This window comes from Hemicordylus capensis, chromosome 2, assembly GCF_027244095.1.
Source record: "Hemicordylus capensis ecotype Gifberg chromosome 2, rHemCap1.1.pri, whole genome shotgun sequence".
Classification (NCBI taxonomy): domain Eukaryota; kingdom Metazoa; phylum Chordata; class Lepidosauria; order Squamata; family Cordylidae; genus Hemicordylus; species Hemicordylus capensis.
In genome coordinates, this window is record NC_069658.1 from 399,916,256 (window position 1) to 399,930,366 (window position 14,111).

At 48.2% G+C, this 14,111-nt stretch overlaps 1 protein-coding gene across 4 annotated transcripts in view; it reads right to left on the reverse strand.

Annotated features, from left to right (window-relative positions):
- DNAH17 (dynein axonemal heavy chain 17) overlaps positions 1–14,111 on the reverse strand; it is a 279,399-nt gene that overhangs the window by 138,951 nt on the left and 126,337 nt on the right. For all 4 annotated transcript variants that reach the window (XM_053296349.1, XM_053296348.1, XM_053296346.1 and 1 more), the window contains exons 32-36: positions 12,065–12,190; positions 11,753–11,860; positions 10,617–10,748; positions 9,272–9,432; positions 1,748–1,904 (exon numbers count right to left, since the gene is read on the reverse strand). In XM_053296349.1, coding sequence (XP_053152324.1) covers positions 1,748–1,904; positions 9,272–9,432; positions 10,617–10,748; positions 11,753–11,860; positions 12,065–12,190 — 684 coding nt within the window. The remainder of the gene's footprint in view (positions 1–1,747; positions 1,905–9,271; positions 9,433–10,616; positions 10,749–11,752; positions 11,861–12,064; positions 12,191–14,111) is intronic.

Consider the following 14,111-nt stretch of genomic DNA (forward strand, 5'->3'; position numbering starts at 1 on the left):
AGCTGCGATGCCATGGGTGATTGAAGTAAGCTCTCAGCCGCAGCCCTTGGGGAAAGTGATGGAGTCTTAGGAGGTGGAAGACTCTCTACCGCTTCCTCATCATCCTCTTCATCGTCCAATCCTGCACTCAGGAAACCCTGAAAAGTGGACTCCGCTGGAGTGTTACGGCCAGAGTCCATCAACTTCCTGAGAGCTGAAGTTGCGCTCCCATCAGAGCGTTGGCTACCTTGTTGCCTTGGGGTTGATGGAGATTGCTGTGGTGTATGAGCTGGCGACAGTGAGTGGCGCCTTCTCAGATGAGAGTCCTCACTCGGCCTCGATGTCGAGGAGGCTTTAGTCTCACTCGCCTTCGATGTCGAGGGTGTCGCAGCCGAGCGATCCTTTCCTCTTTGCTCTCCCTTCGATGTCGAAGGCTTCGATGTCGAAGGCTTCGATGTCGAAGGCATCGATGTCGAAGGCTTCTTCGATGTCGATGCCGGAGGAGGCTTCGATGTCGATGCTGACGGGGTGCGCGTGCTCTGCGAAGCCGTAGCATCCGCTACTGGACTAGAAGCTTGAACCGATGATGGTGAAGGGGTCTCACGCCTATGTTCACTCCGATTAGAGTGCCCCGTACCGGCAGCTTCCGCAGCCTCCTGACGAAGCCTCTTTTCTCGTCGCTTCTGTTCCTTAGAAGAGATCTGCAAGGGTCTCTTAAAAGGTGTAGCGGTGGACACGGTTTTAGACTGTGAATCTACAGCTCCGTGTACCTCCCTCCCCGATGCCGATGTCGACAGTGTTTCAGGTCGAGGGGTGGGAGGGCGCAGCGCGTCTTCATACAGGGCCGCTCTCAGACGCAGAGCTCGGTTTGTCCTCGTCTGCTTAGAGAAGGCACAACAGATCTTGCAAGCCCCTGTGTTGTGCTCCTCTCCTAGGCATAGCAGACAGGAATCGTGGTGGTCGGTGGAGGGCAACTTAGCCCGACACCTCACACATCGCTTGAAGGTCGTTTTTGTCTCCATTTCTCAAGCGTTTGTCGTTAACAGTCCAAGGTCAATCCAAAAAATCCGTCCGATCTTTCTCCAAAACTAGTCCGTAAAGCCTTATTCCAATCCAAAACACAGTCCAGAGTCCAAATAGCTCCGTCAAGAAAATAAAATACTCTTTGCTACCGAGGAGCCCAAACGAGGTCTGAACGCTATGGCGGTCAAACAGAAACTAACGGAAGACGCCCACCGCCCAGTATAAGTAGTGATCAGTAGCACGTGCAGAGGGGCGGTTGGGCGTCGCGAGGAGCTACCTAGTCGGCCCGAGAGGTGCCTGCGCAGGCGCAGAACCCATCTACTTATGGAATCAACGGATCACGATCCAGATTAAATGTTTTCCCCACTTTCTTCCACATTAACAGAGGTTCACATCCTCTCAGTCTAATTCTGCCATAGTCATGTCCAGGCAAGGTCAGGGGAGTCTAGCAAAGGGGACCACTCCTGCTGAAGGCAGGCCTGGCTTCTTGGATATACTTTCACAAATTTGGGGGGCTCAACAGAAGTTTCATGTCTCCAACTGCTTTCTTGCCATGTTCCTAGCAGTGGCAAAGAGTGTAGGACATTGGCTGAAGAAGCGGCTCAGATGTGACCCACCATGTGAAGACGACGGATATTTATATACCACTTTTCAACAAAAGTTCCCAAAGCACTTGACATAGATATAAATAAATAAATAAAATCATTTCTAGTGAAATCATTTCTTTCACTGGCTGGATCTCTACCTTATAGTCCATTTGTTCAGAGCAGTTGAAGACATACACCATGATCCCAACTGCTCTGCCCAGATCTTTCGTGGTTTCAGTCTTTCCTGTACCAGCAGGGCCTGCAGGGGCTCCTCCCATGATCAGGTGGAGGGACTGTGTCAAGGTGATATAGCACCTGTAAAACACAGACATTTCGCACATCATTATCTGCCCTTACGAAACTGCACTTTCTCTGCATGCTGGGCCAGGCTGAGATGATCAGAGGTGTATCTAGGGAATATAGCGCCTAGGGCAAGCACTGAAATTGCGCCCCTTGTCCAAACATCCGACACCCATCTTTCAGATTTTACCATAATAGCAGCTCAAAAATACAACTCAAGCTCGTTAATCTTTTAAAATTTCAAAAACTATTTAGCAGTGGATGAAGCCAGACCAAAAAATGCTGGGAAAAAACAGGTTGCTTACCTGTAACAGGTGATCTGGTAGTGATCCGTTGAATCCATAAGTAGATGGGTTCTGCGCCTGCGCAGGCACCTCTCGGGCCGACTAGGTAGCTCCTCGCGACGCCCAACCGCCCTTCTGCACGTGCTACTGATCACTACTTATACTGGGCGGTGGGCGTCTTCCGTTAGTTTTCTGTGCAGACCGCTTTGCAATCTGCTTCCCAATGTTCTATCTGAGCCTCATACTTCTGCAGTGGGGTTGGTTTCTGGGCGGGTCTTATGGATTCAACGGATCACTACCAGATCACCTGTTACAGGTAAGCAACCTGTTTATCTGGATCGTGATCCGTTGATTCCATAAGTAGATGGGTGATTAGTTAGCTGCTCCCCTTTGGTGGCGGGTGCAGAAGGATGCCTTCTATGGCAACACCCTTTTCAAAACACTTCGCCCATATTCCGCCTGGCGCGCCATGCGGAGGTCCACTGCATAATGTTTTACAAACGGCTGCTGTGAAGACCAGGTTGCAGCCACACAGATGTCATCCATCTTAATGCCGGAAAGATGAGCTGCTGATGTCGAGTAAGCCCTGGTAGAGTGAGCTCTTACTGTCTTAGGTGGGGTAACCCCCTGCAGCCTATAAGTTAATAGGATCAGCTCCACCAACCAATGTGCAATACGCTGTCTAGACACTGGTTTTCCCTTACACTTGCCCTTGTAAGCCACAAACAGCTTATTTGTCTTTCTGAATTCTTTTGTCCCCTTCAAATAGTACAACAAACACCTGCGTACATCCAACGAGTGAAGCGCTATCTCCAATGTTGTCTGTGGGTCCTTAAAAAAGGTCGGCAAGACCACCTCCTGATTCAGATGGAACTCTGTGACTACCTTAGGGCGGAAACTAGGATCAAGCCTCATAACTACTTTATGTGGGTAGAACAGGGTGTAAGGCTTATCTGCTCTCAACGCAGACAATTCACCCACTCTTTTCGCTGTGGTTATTGCTATGAGGAATGCAGTCTTAAGTGTTAGCAACCTCAGGCTAGCCTCATGCAGTGGTTCAAACGGTTGTTCTGTCAATGCCGAAAGAACCAATGACAAACTCCATTGCTCTAAAGGTTCCTTAAGCGGTGGGTACATATTATTCAGCCCCTTCATAAACCTTCTACATTCGGGATGTGTAAATACAGTCTTTCCATCCCATCCTGGGAGTTTAGAAGATAAAGCTGCCAAATGTACCTTCAAAGAAACATTTGCTAAGCCCCTTAATTTTAGACTTGTCAAATACAGCAAAACCTGGCGCACTGATGCCCGCTTTGCATTGAACTTATTTAATTTTGCAAATGCCCTAAACCTTCTCCATTTACATAAATAACTACGCCTAGTTGACTTCCGTCTACTATTCAACAGAATAGTTCTCAGAAGTTTATTCTCCACGCTGTTAATTTCAGTGTTTGGATTTCTGGGTGTAGTATCCTTCCCTCCGCCCGCTGTAGGAGATCCGACACTGCTGGTAGATGGTAAAAGTCTCCTCCGCACAGGCGAAGCAGCAGGGCAAACCACGCTTGACGTGGCCACCACGGGGCGATCAGTATGCAATTGGCCCTGTCCCTCAGAATCTGTGCCAACACCCGATTGAGAAGTGGTATGGGCGGAAATAGGTAAAGGAGTCCCCTGTTCCACACATATTGAAATGCGTCTCCTAGAGACCCCACACCTATCCCCGCACGAGAACAATATCTCTTGCACTTCTTGTTTCCCTCCGTGGCAAATACATCCACCGCGGGGGTACCCCAGAGACTGAAGAGATCTCTGACACACTCCAGTTTGAGTTCCCACTCGTGTTTCTGGTTGATCTGCGTGCTCCGACTCAGAGCATCTGCTATGCGATTGTCCACACCCCGGATGTGAATTGCCACTGGATAAATGGCATGCATGATGCACCAGTTCCACAATTTCATTGACAAGGTGCAAAGTGTTGGTGAGACCGTACCCCCCTGCCTGTTCAGATAAGCTATTGCTGTAGTATTGTCCAAGTGGATTTGCACCACAACACCCCTCAGCTGGGGTTCGAAAGCCCTCAGTGCTAAGAACGCGGCTAACAGTTCTAGGTAGTTGATATGTAGTAGAGCCTGTTGAGGCGTCCACTGCCCCTGGGTGCAATCCTGGCCGCAGTGTGCTCCCCATCCCTGAAGGGAAGCATCTGTTGTGACCCACGCCGTCGGAAGAAGAGGCCGGAATGGTACTCCCTTTAAGAGATTTGCCTCTGTCCTCCACCACTGCAGTGAAGCAAGCACCTTCTTGGGGAGTCGCAGTAGCATGTTTTGGCTGTCTACATTGGGCCGAAAGTGGTCCAAGTACCACCGTTGCAGGGGTCTCATTCGAAGCCTTGTGTAACGTACGGTCGTGTTGCACGAGGCCATCAGGCCTAACAGCCTTTGCACGCTTCTCGCCCTTTGTGCAGGATTGGAGAAGAAGTGACTTGCCAATGAAGTGATCTGACTGCATCTCTCCCTTGGCAAGAACGCTCTCTGCTGTTCCATATCCAGGGTAGCCCCTATGAAGCTCAGTTGTTTCCTTGGTACCAAATTTGTTTTTTTCCAGTTCACAGTGACCCCGAGGTCCTCCAAAAGATGCAGGAGCATCTGTATCTGTGCTTCCAGTAACCTCCTGTCCTTGCTCACCAGGAGCCAGTCGTCCAGATACGGGTAAACCACCAGGCCTTGAGTTCGAAGGTAAGCAACTATTACTGCCACCACCTTGGTAAAAACCCTTGGGGCCGTTGACAATCCGAAAGGGAGGACTGCATACTGATATATCGCCTCCCCCACTGTAAAACGAAGATACTTCCGGTAATTCTCTTGGATGCCCACATGGAAGTAGGCGTCCTTCAAATCTAACGTTGCCGCCCACTCCTCCTGTTCCAGGAAGGGTAGAATTTCCTGCAACGTTGTCATTCTGAACTTCCGGGTCCAGACAAAATCGTTGAGGTCCCTCAAGTCCATGATTGCCCGAATCCCTCCATCCCGCTTGGGTATTTGAAAATAGCGGGAGTAGAATCCGGTCAACCTCTCTGCCCACTGCACTGGAGCAATCGCCCCTTTTTCCAATAACACCTTCACCTCCTCTTCCAGCACTGGTGTTGACTTCGTGAAACGCAGGCCTGAGAACGGGGGCTGGGTTGTGAACTCTATTGCATAACCCGTTTCCACTATTCTCAAAACCCACTTGTCCGATGTTATGTTGTGCCACGCTATAGCATGGCTTGCCAGTCTGATGGATGGGCTGGCAACTACAGGGCCGATGACAGTGGTCCTGGCAATTGATCTTAAATGCAGTGGGCTGACAGAGTAATCAAAAAGATTGCTTAGTACTTTCTTTGCTGTTCCTAGCGCTTTGGTTTTTGCTCTTGATGTTGTTGTTGAAGCCCCTTGGTCGCTGATAGGGCCTATTCTGCCTCCTATAATCTCTCCTATCCTGATAACGGTATGCACGCTGTTTATTATAACTGTACGTGCGAGTACTAGGTGCTGAGGTAGGTGCCATAAACGTTTTTGCAGTGAATTTAGATTTTTTTAGAGTCTCCATAGTGGCATCTGTGGTCTCATGGAAAAGTCCCTTTCCATCGAAAGCCAGGTTCTCCACCCGGTCTTTCATGTCCCCCTGGAGCGATGTTGCGCGCAGCCAAGCATGGCGCCGCATTGTGACTGCGGTCACCATGGCCCTTGACTCTGTCTCTGCCAAGTGCTTGAACGTGCTCAGTTGCTGTTTTGTCACCGACGTTGTCTTGTCAAACACCTCATGAAGTTTCACTTGTAGCTCTCCTGGGGACATTGATGTTGAATCATGCAGCAAGTTGTCCCACAGCAGATGGGTGTACCGAGCCATACAAGCTGCATAATTTGCTATTCGTATAGCTAGGCTCGATGTGGCGTATAATCTACGACCCAAAACATCTATCTTCCTCCCCTCCTTGTCTGCAGGAGTTGTATGCCGGCGGCTGCCTTTTGATGTTGACGCGCAATCCACCACCATGGAGTTAGGATCCGGGTGGCGTAACAGGTACGTATTCTCTTCATCAAGGATCCTGTATAAGTTTTCTATGCGCTTTGATGTCGGATTAGCCGATTGTATGCTGTCCCATGCTGATTTAGCCGCCTTGGCAATGGCAGGGATCATTGGTAGAGAAACAGGGTGGGAAGATTTCGACTGAAACATCATGTTGTACACAGGGTCAGCAGACTCCGTTTCAGGTAGTTGCAAGTCCAAACCCAATGCCTCTGCCATTTCTCTGATTAGGGAATGGTAGGCCTTGAGTTCTTCTGTTGGGGATCTTGATAAACGCGGTGGAACCTCAGATGAAGGCTCCACCTGCCGACTGGCGTGATCTGAATCTGAATAGTCAGACTCAAAATCCCGTTGCGTCGAAGTTGGAGACGATTCCTTGGATGAAGGACTTGGAGGAGGCGGGGTGCTCTTTCTCTTTCGCTTTCCACTAGGCTTGTCCTGTGGCGCCCTCACAGGCACAGCCTGCTCCTCCCGGGGGGTGTCTTGTACACCTTCTCCATTCCCAGGTGCAGGTGACACATCACCTCTCACCACCGGTTGTTGTAGGGCAGGTTGCATGGCCTTCCACCTTAGGTACTCAGCATAGTCATGCGGCAAAGAATGTCTGAAACCACAAGTGTGCTCAGGCTGTGAAGTGGGGTGGCGTATACTCCCATCCGCGACGCCTGCCAATGGTTGCACTACAGCCATGGGTGATTGAAGTAAGCTCTCAGCCGCAGCCCTTGGGGAAAGTGATGGAGTCTTAGGAGGTGGAGGACTCTCTACCGCTTCCTCATCATCCTCTTCATCGTCCAATCCGGCACTCAGGAAACCCTGAAAAGTGGACTCAGCTGGAGTGTTAGGGCCAGAGTCCATCAACTTCCTGAGAGCCGAAGTTGCGCTCCCATCAGAGCGTTGGCTACCTTGTTGCCTTGGGGTTGATGGAGATTGCTGTGGTGTATGAGCTGGCGACAGTGAGTGGCGCCTTCTCAGATGAGAGTCCTCACTCGGCCTCGATGTCGAGGAGGCTTTAGTCTTGCTCGCCTTCGATGTCGAGGGTGTCGCAGCCGAGCGATCCTTTCCTCTTTGCTCTCCCTTCGATGTCGAAGGCTTCGATGTCGAAGGCGTCGATGTCGAAGGTGTCGATGTCGAAGGCTTCTTCGATGTCGATGCCGGAGGAGGCTTCGATGTCGATGCTGACGGGGTGCGCGTGCTCTGCGAAGCCGTAGCATCCGCTACTGGACTAGAAGCTTGCACCGATGATGGTGAAGGGGTCTCACGCCTATGTTCACTCCGATTAGAGTGCCCCGTACCGGCAGCTTCCGCAGCCTCCTGACGAAGCCTCTTTTCTCGCCGCTTCTGTTCCTTAGAAGAGATCTGCAAGGGTCTCTTAAAAGGTGTAGCGGTGGACACGGTTTTAGACTGTGAATCTACAGCTCCGTGTACCTCCCTCCCCGATGCCGATGTCGACAGTGTTTCAGGTCGAGGGGTGGGAGGGCGCAGCGCGTCTTCATACAGGGCCGCTCTCAGACGCAGAGCTCGGTTTGTCCTCGTCTGCTTAGAGAAGGCACAACAGATCTTGCAAGCCCCTGTGTTGTGCTCCTCTCCTAGGCATAGCAGACAGGAATCGTGGTGGTCGGTGGAGGGCAACTTAGCCCGACACCTCACACATCGCTTGAAGGTCGTTTTTGTCTCCATTTCTCAAGCGTTTGTCGTTAACAGTCCAGGTCAATCCAAAAAATCCGTCCGATCTTTCTCCAAAACTAGTCCGTAAAGCCTTATTCCAGTCCAAAAACACAGTCCAAAGTCCAAATAGCCGATAATATCCGTCAAGAAAATAAATTACTTTTTGCTACCGAGGAGCCCAAACGAGGTCTGAACGCTATGGCGGTCAAACAGAAACTAACGGAAGACGCCCACCGCCCAGTATAAGTAGTGATCAGTAGCACGTGCAGAAGGGCGGTTGGGCGTCGCGAGGAGCTACCTAGTCGGCCCGAGAGGTGCCTGCGCAGGCGCAGAACCCATCTACTTATGGAATCAACGGATCACGATCCAGATCTACAAATTTCAGTATGCTGGGGCTCATGAAATACCCAAATACTATGTGGAGGTGTACTTGGAAAACTAAACAGAAGTGCCTGTCTAATTCTCTACTCTGCATTGTAGCATCACTATTACATAAGTTTTAAAAATAAATGGAGAATTTGACTTTTCCCAGATACTCTGAAAATAATGAAAGTATATGCAGAGTAAACTGTGTCACTGCTTGGAATATATTCTAGTCTTTCAGAAAGACTGTTAAAATGAGAGAAAGAGAGCAAGAAACTCCCAGTGGGCCTTAATACTAAGGATATAACACTGATTCAAAGACAAACTCACCATTAATAGCCATATTATTAAGACATCACATTTAACTCACTTATCACAAGTTGTTGTTGTTGTTTCCCTTCTTTTTATTGTATTTATGCTGGCCTTGGGCCGAAATAAACCAATACATACATACATACACACACACTTATCACAAGAAGCAAAGTAAGAACAAATGAATACAATCCTAGATCATAAGCTTCAGCTCAGTATTCACAAGCCCTGATTCTCTGTATATAGTGCCAAACTGAATATGCGTACAGTGACTTATATTAAATTTTAAAAATATTTTTTACCTGTAGTCCCTTCGGGGCGCTTCCTATAGGCTGTGGGGAGGGAGTCTGCAAAGGTTACCCCTTCCTCCGCAGGCCTCTAGGGCCTCACAGGGACCATTTGAGCATGTGCAGTGGCCATTTTTAAAAATAATTGTTGTTTTTTTTAATGTCCACTGAAAACAAAATGGCCACCGCACATGCTCAAATGGCCTCTGCAAGGCCTGAAATGGCCTAGGGCCTCACAGAGGCCATTTGAGCATGCGCGGTGGCCATTTTGTTTTTGGCGGCCATTTAATTTTTTTAAAAATTTTAAGGAATTGCGCCCCCCCTTCAAGTGGCGCCTGGGGCACGTGCCCTGCCTGCCCCACCCTAGATATGCCCCTGGAGATTATCAAGGCTAATTAGCTCATACCGGTCAGTAAGTGGTGTGATCACCAGCCGTGGTGTGTTACCAAGGTATTCATAGGAATATTGGAGTTGAGCATCACAAATATTGGCATAGCAATGTTTCTTTTCTTCATCCCAGCGATGCCGAAGTTGGGACTGCCATGTGAATGCCTGGGAGCTTTCCACCTGCCATCCAAATGCAAAGCCATTTACTCTACATTGCAGAATATGTTTACTGTAATTGCTCCTGTCTTCTGTCTATTCTCCTCACAAGCTTATTAGATACAAGGGCTCCTATTGCCATGGGGCAATGCCACTCTTTGGGCCTCTGATAGTGCCTCAGTTCAGTTTTCCAGTCAGGAGTGGAGGATCAAGTGACCTGTCACTTCAGATCCTACAGGGTCCATCTACTCCCCAGTACACTTGCATAGTGAACCAGCCATTTTATTTCTTGAGGTCTTGGCAGAATTAAAAAAAAATCTTTGGAAAGGAGAGAGACTTGACTTTAAGCATTCCTTTGTCAGATCTCCCACTAGATAAGAGCCCCCCCCCCTCTATATATGCAGCAAATGTATCATACATATACACTTGCCAGGGTGCCAGGACTGTTTGACTCCATGCCTGACCCATCAACACAGGTTTAATCAACACATTTGCCCTGTGTGAATGTGTGCAACAAGGATATCAGGCTGGTTGCCTGTAGAGCAATGTTTACCAAAGGATGGGTCAAGGGAGCCTTGTCACCAAATTGCTGCCCTCTTAGAAACATAATTGAAGAGTAAGAGAAAGGCTTCCATTCCCAGATCAGTTTTGGAGCCATCACCCATCCCTTCCAAAATACAACATTCCATGGGCTGGTCCCCTTTGTGACAAATCTGGGAAACACTGCTGGAAGAACTGCTGTTCACCTTCTACTGAGCACTCCTTCCTCTAAACTGCATTTGGCTGCTTGGCCCCTTTGCTCACTTACTCTTTTCATGGTGGGGCTAGGTAGCTTTCAAGCAAATGTACCACTGAGTCTTTCCAGAATTTGTTTTGGAGCTATGTGGGCCAACCCATTGTTTTATATTTCATTGTCACATTACGGTAACTTCTGCTTCCCCTTACTCATGTGAGCATGGATGTTACCCACAGGGTGGTTGGAAGTGCCTGTCAGCTTCACTACACAGTGTCGCCATGGCTTTACATTGTGATACCTGTCCCTGAAAAGATCTACAGGTCCTTGTCATGTCTCCTTCTGTCCAAAGGACATTTGAAGCACAGACAAATGAATAGTGTCACTTTGGTATCTGAAACCTCCTTGAGATTATCCTAAGAACAAGTTTGTTTAAAAGTGTCAACAAAGAAAATAGCAGCCACACAGCCTTTACCTTTGCTGTAATCATTTTGGCAATGACATCTCTGGCATGGACATCAATGGTACAGATGGTCATGATCTTCATTCTGTCTCCTGAGCTTAAGTTCCCAATGAGTAGTGTAATCAATGTGTTTAACTGGCTAATCTGGGAAATGCAAGAAAGAAGACAAACAGTCCTCTGCATGTTCTCTCAGAAGGAAGACCACCTGTGGTCAGTGGGGCTCTGTCCCAGAAAATATGCATAGGATTGCAACCATGGACACATATTCCAGTCGCTCCAGCCATGAAAGCTAGAGACTTGCTTTCTACAAAAATGAAATGAGATAACATTTAACATTTGTTGCATTTATCAACAGAGCTGAAGTCACCCTGTGTCATGTGCAGTGGAGAGAAAGATACAGTGCTGGCTCTGGGCGGTGTACAACTTTTTAAAAAGACATAAAACCCACCATTCAAACACAATGCTTAAAACAATATTAAAACAATTCAAAAATGATAACCATTTAAAACCAATTAAAATACTTTTTAAAAACAACAACACTTTACAAGCCTTGGAAGGCCAGGCCAAATAAATAAGTTTTTAGGGCTCTCTTAAAGGCCGACAGTGAGCCTAAACTGCGGATATCTGCCGGGAGTGCATTCCATAGACCAGGAGCAGCCACAGAAAAGGCCCGGTTCCGAGTTGCCACCAGACGTACCGGTGGCAACTGGAGACGGACCTCTCCAGATGACCTCAACAAGCGATGGGGATCATACCGAATAAGGCGCTCTCTAAGGTAACCCAGACCCAAGCCGTTCAGAGCTTTAAAGGTAATAACCAGCACTTTGTATTTCGCCCAGAAACATATCGGCAGCCAGTGCAGCTGTTTTAAGACAGGCATAATATGGTCTCTCCGGGTTACCCCAGAGACCAATCTGGCTGCTGCATTTTGAACTAACTGAAGTTTCTGAACTACGTACAAAGGCAGCCCCATGTAGAGCGCATTGCAGTAGTCAAGCCTGGAGGTTACCAGCTGATGCACCACTGTTTTGAGATCGTTCTCTTCAAGGAATGGATGCAGCTGTCGAATCAGCCGAAGCTGGTAGAAAGCGCTCCTGGCCATAGCCATTGTAGACAGACAGGGAAAATTAGAGGGGTGTGCCGCTCACCTGTTTTTTATTGTAATCTTTAATTGCATTTTCATATCCTTCCTCCAGTCGTGAAAAGGCAATGCCAACTTCTGTTGTCCACCAGATCTGGGTACACGTTAAAGCGATCTGCAACAACAGCCAAATTGTGAAGTGCTGAAGCCTTTTGAGATGCCAGGGAGCTATTAATAAATAGTCGGTCTCAAATGTGCAGTTACAAGCATAGAAATATGACTAAACTTTGTTTTGGCTCAATTCTACCAAAAATGCTGCATAGCCCCAGTTTGTTCATGCTGGCCTTATTCAATCTGACACTTGTAGATTTTTGCTTACTTGTGCTGGGTAATCAAATAGCCACTGCTCTCTCGGCTTTTCCTCATAAGTAACCACAGCTTCAGAAATTTCTTTGCGTAAGGTGCTCTGCATTCTCTCCAGAACTCGATTTAACCAAACCTCCACCTAGATACAAAACTTTCCAAGTTAATATTGCATTACAGGTTGTCATGCTTTTGTGACACATGACAGAGCCATACACACAGGCACCAGGAAGAGGCTGGCAGGCATGTAGCCCAGGTCTGCAGGTGCATATGAACCCATGCAACTCCTGCAAATCCAGCTCACTCAAAACAGGGTACCCTTCCTTGTCTACCCAGATCTTAACCCAGTTTGGAGGGGGAGGAAAGCCTCTGCTGCTCATGTATGAAGACTGCTGCTAAAATTGGGTCCCAGGCAGCTAGCAGCCACCTTTATCATAAAGTCCTGTGGCTAGAGGGGCCCATCAGAGGAAAGGTACTGCTGGACAGCAGCAGATCTCCTCTGCCTAGCCCCTCTAGCCTCAGGACTATGATACTGATGGCTGCCGACAGACCCAGCTTTGTTTTCCCTTCCTGAAGTGCTGAGATTCTCAGTTGTTTGTGAAGTGACAAGTCATGTTTGCTACCACAAGACCAGCTTTCCTCCCAGTTTCCATGATCATAGCAAACGTAGTTGAATGCTGGCTACTCACACTGAGGAGTTGTGCTTGCAAGGGCTAGCCACAAGTGTAGAGATAGGCCCCTTCCTTCAAAAAGCCTCCAGTATCACACCTATGTGTCGATCCTCTTCACTCATGAAGCACCCTGCTTGCCCCTCCCTCAGCTTCACAGCCGCCATGAAAACTGCGTTTTGGCCCCCCTCATGCATATCAGTGCCCCCAATGATGTAGTCAAGTGATGGCTTCTGCATTGCCCTCAGCCCCTGCTTTGCACTGACTACCTGAAAAAACAGGTTGCTTACCTGTAACTCTTGATCTGGAAGTGATCCATTGTATTCATAACAAATGGGTTCTGCGCCTGCACAGGGACCTCATGGGTAGATTAGCTAGCTCCTTGAGATGCCCACTCTGCCCTGCACATGCTTCGTGCTTCTGTTGAAATCGGCAGTTGGGCGCGCCATTTTCTCAGTTTTCTGTAGACCGCCCTTCTTGACGATCCGTACTCACTGGTGTTCTTGCATTCCCTTTCCTACTGTTGCAGGGAAGGTCAGGGAGGGTTTTATGAATACAACAGATCACTTCCAAATCAAGAGTTACAGGTGAGCAACCTGTTTATCTAGATCATGATCCGTTGCTTTCATAACGAATGGGTGATTAGCCAGCTTTTCCTTGGAGGAGGGCAAAGTAGGCCCAAACCTTATGGCAACACCCTTTTTAATACATTTCTCCTGAACCCTGCATGCTTTGTCATTCACAAGTCAATAGCATAATGCTTTATAAACGGTTGCTGGGAAGACCATGTTGCCACTGCACAAATATCTGGCATCTGTATGCCCGACAAATGTGCCGCAGAGGTTGCATATGCCCTAGTTGAATGTGCTCTTATTGTGCACAGGGGTGTTATCCCTTGCTGCCTGTAAGCCTGCACAATAATTTCAACTATCCAATGTGCCAACCTCTGTATTGACACTAGTAAACTCTTGTGTTTTCCCTTGAAAGCAACAAACAGCTTCCTTGTCTTCCTTATTGGTTTAGTTCTTTGCAAAAAATATAGGAGTTCACAGCAGATATCCAAAGAATGCATTGCCCTCTCCAACGCCGTTTCCGGTTTTTTTGAAAACGTGGGTAAGACAATTTCTTGATTTAGATGAAACTCTGTCACAATCTTTGGACAGAAGTTTGGATCTAACCGCATGACTACCTTATGCGGATAGAACTGCGTGTATGGCATGTCCACCCTCAAAGCTGTCAGTTCACTAACACGCCTTGCTGTGGTAATTGCAATTAGAAAGACTGCCTTCAGGGTAACCATCTTGAGGCTTGCGCTCTCCATAGGTTCAAAGGGCACTTCCGTCAACGAGGACAGAACTAATGACAAACTCCATTGTTCTGTAGGCCTCCTTATAG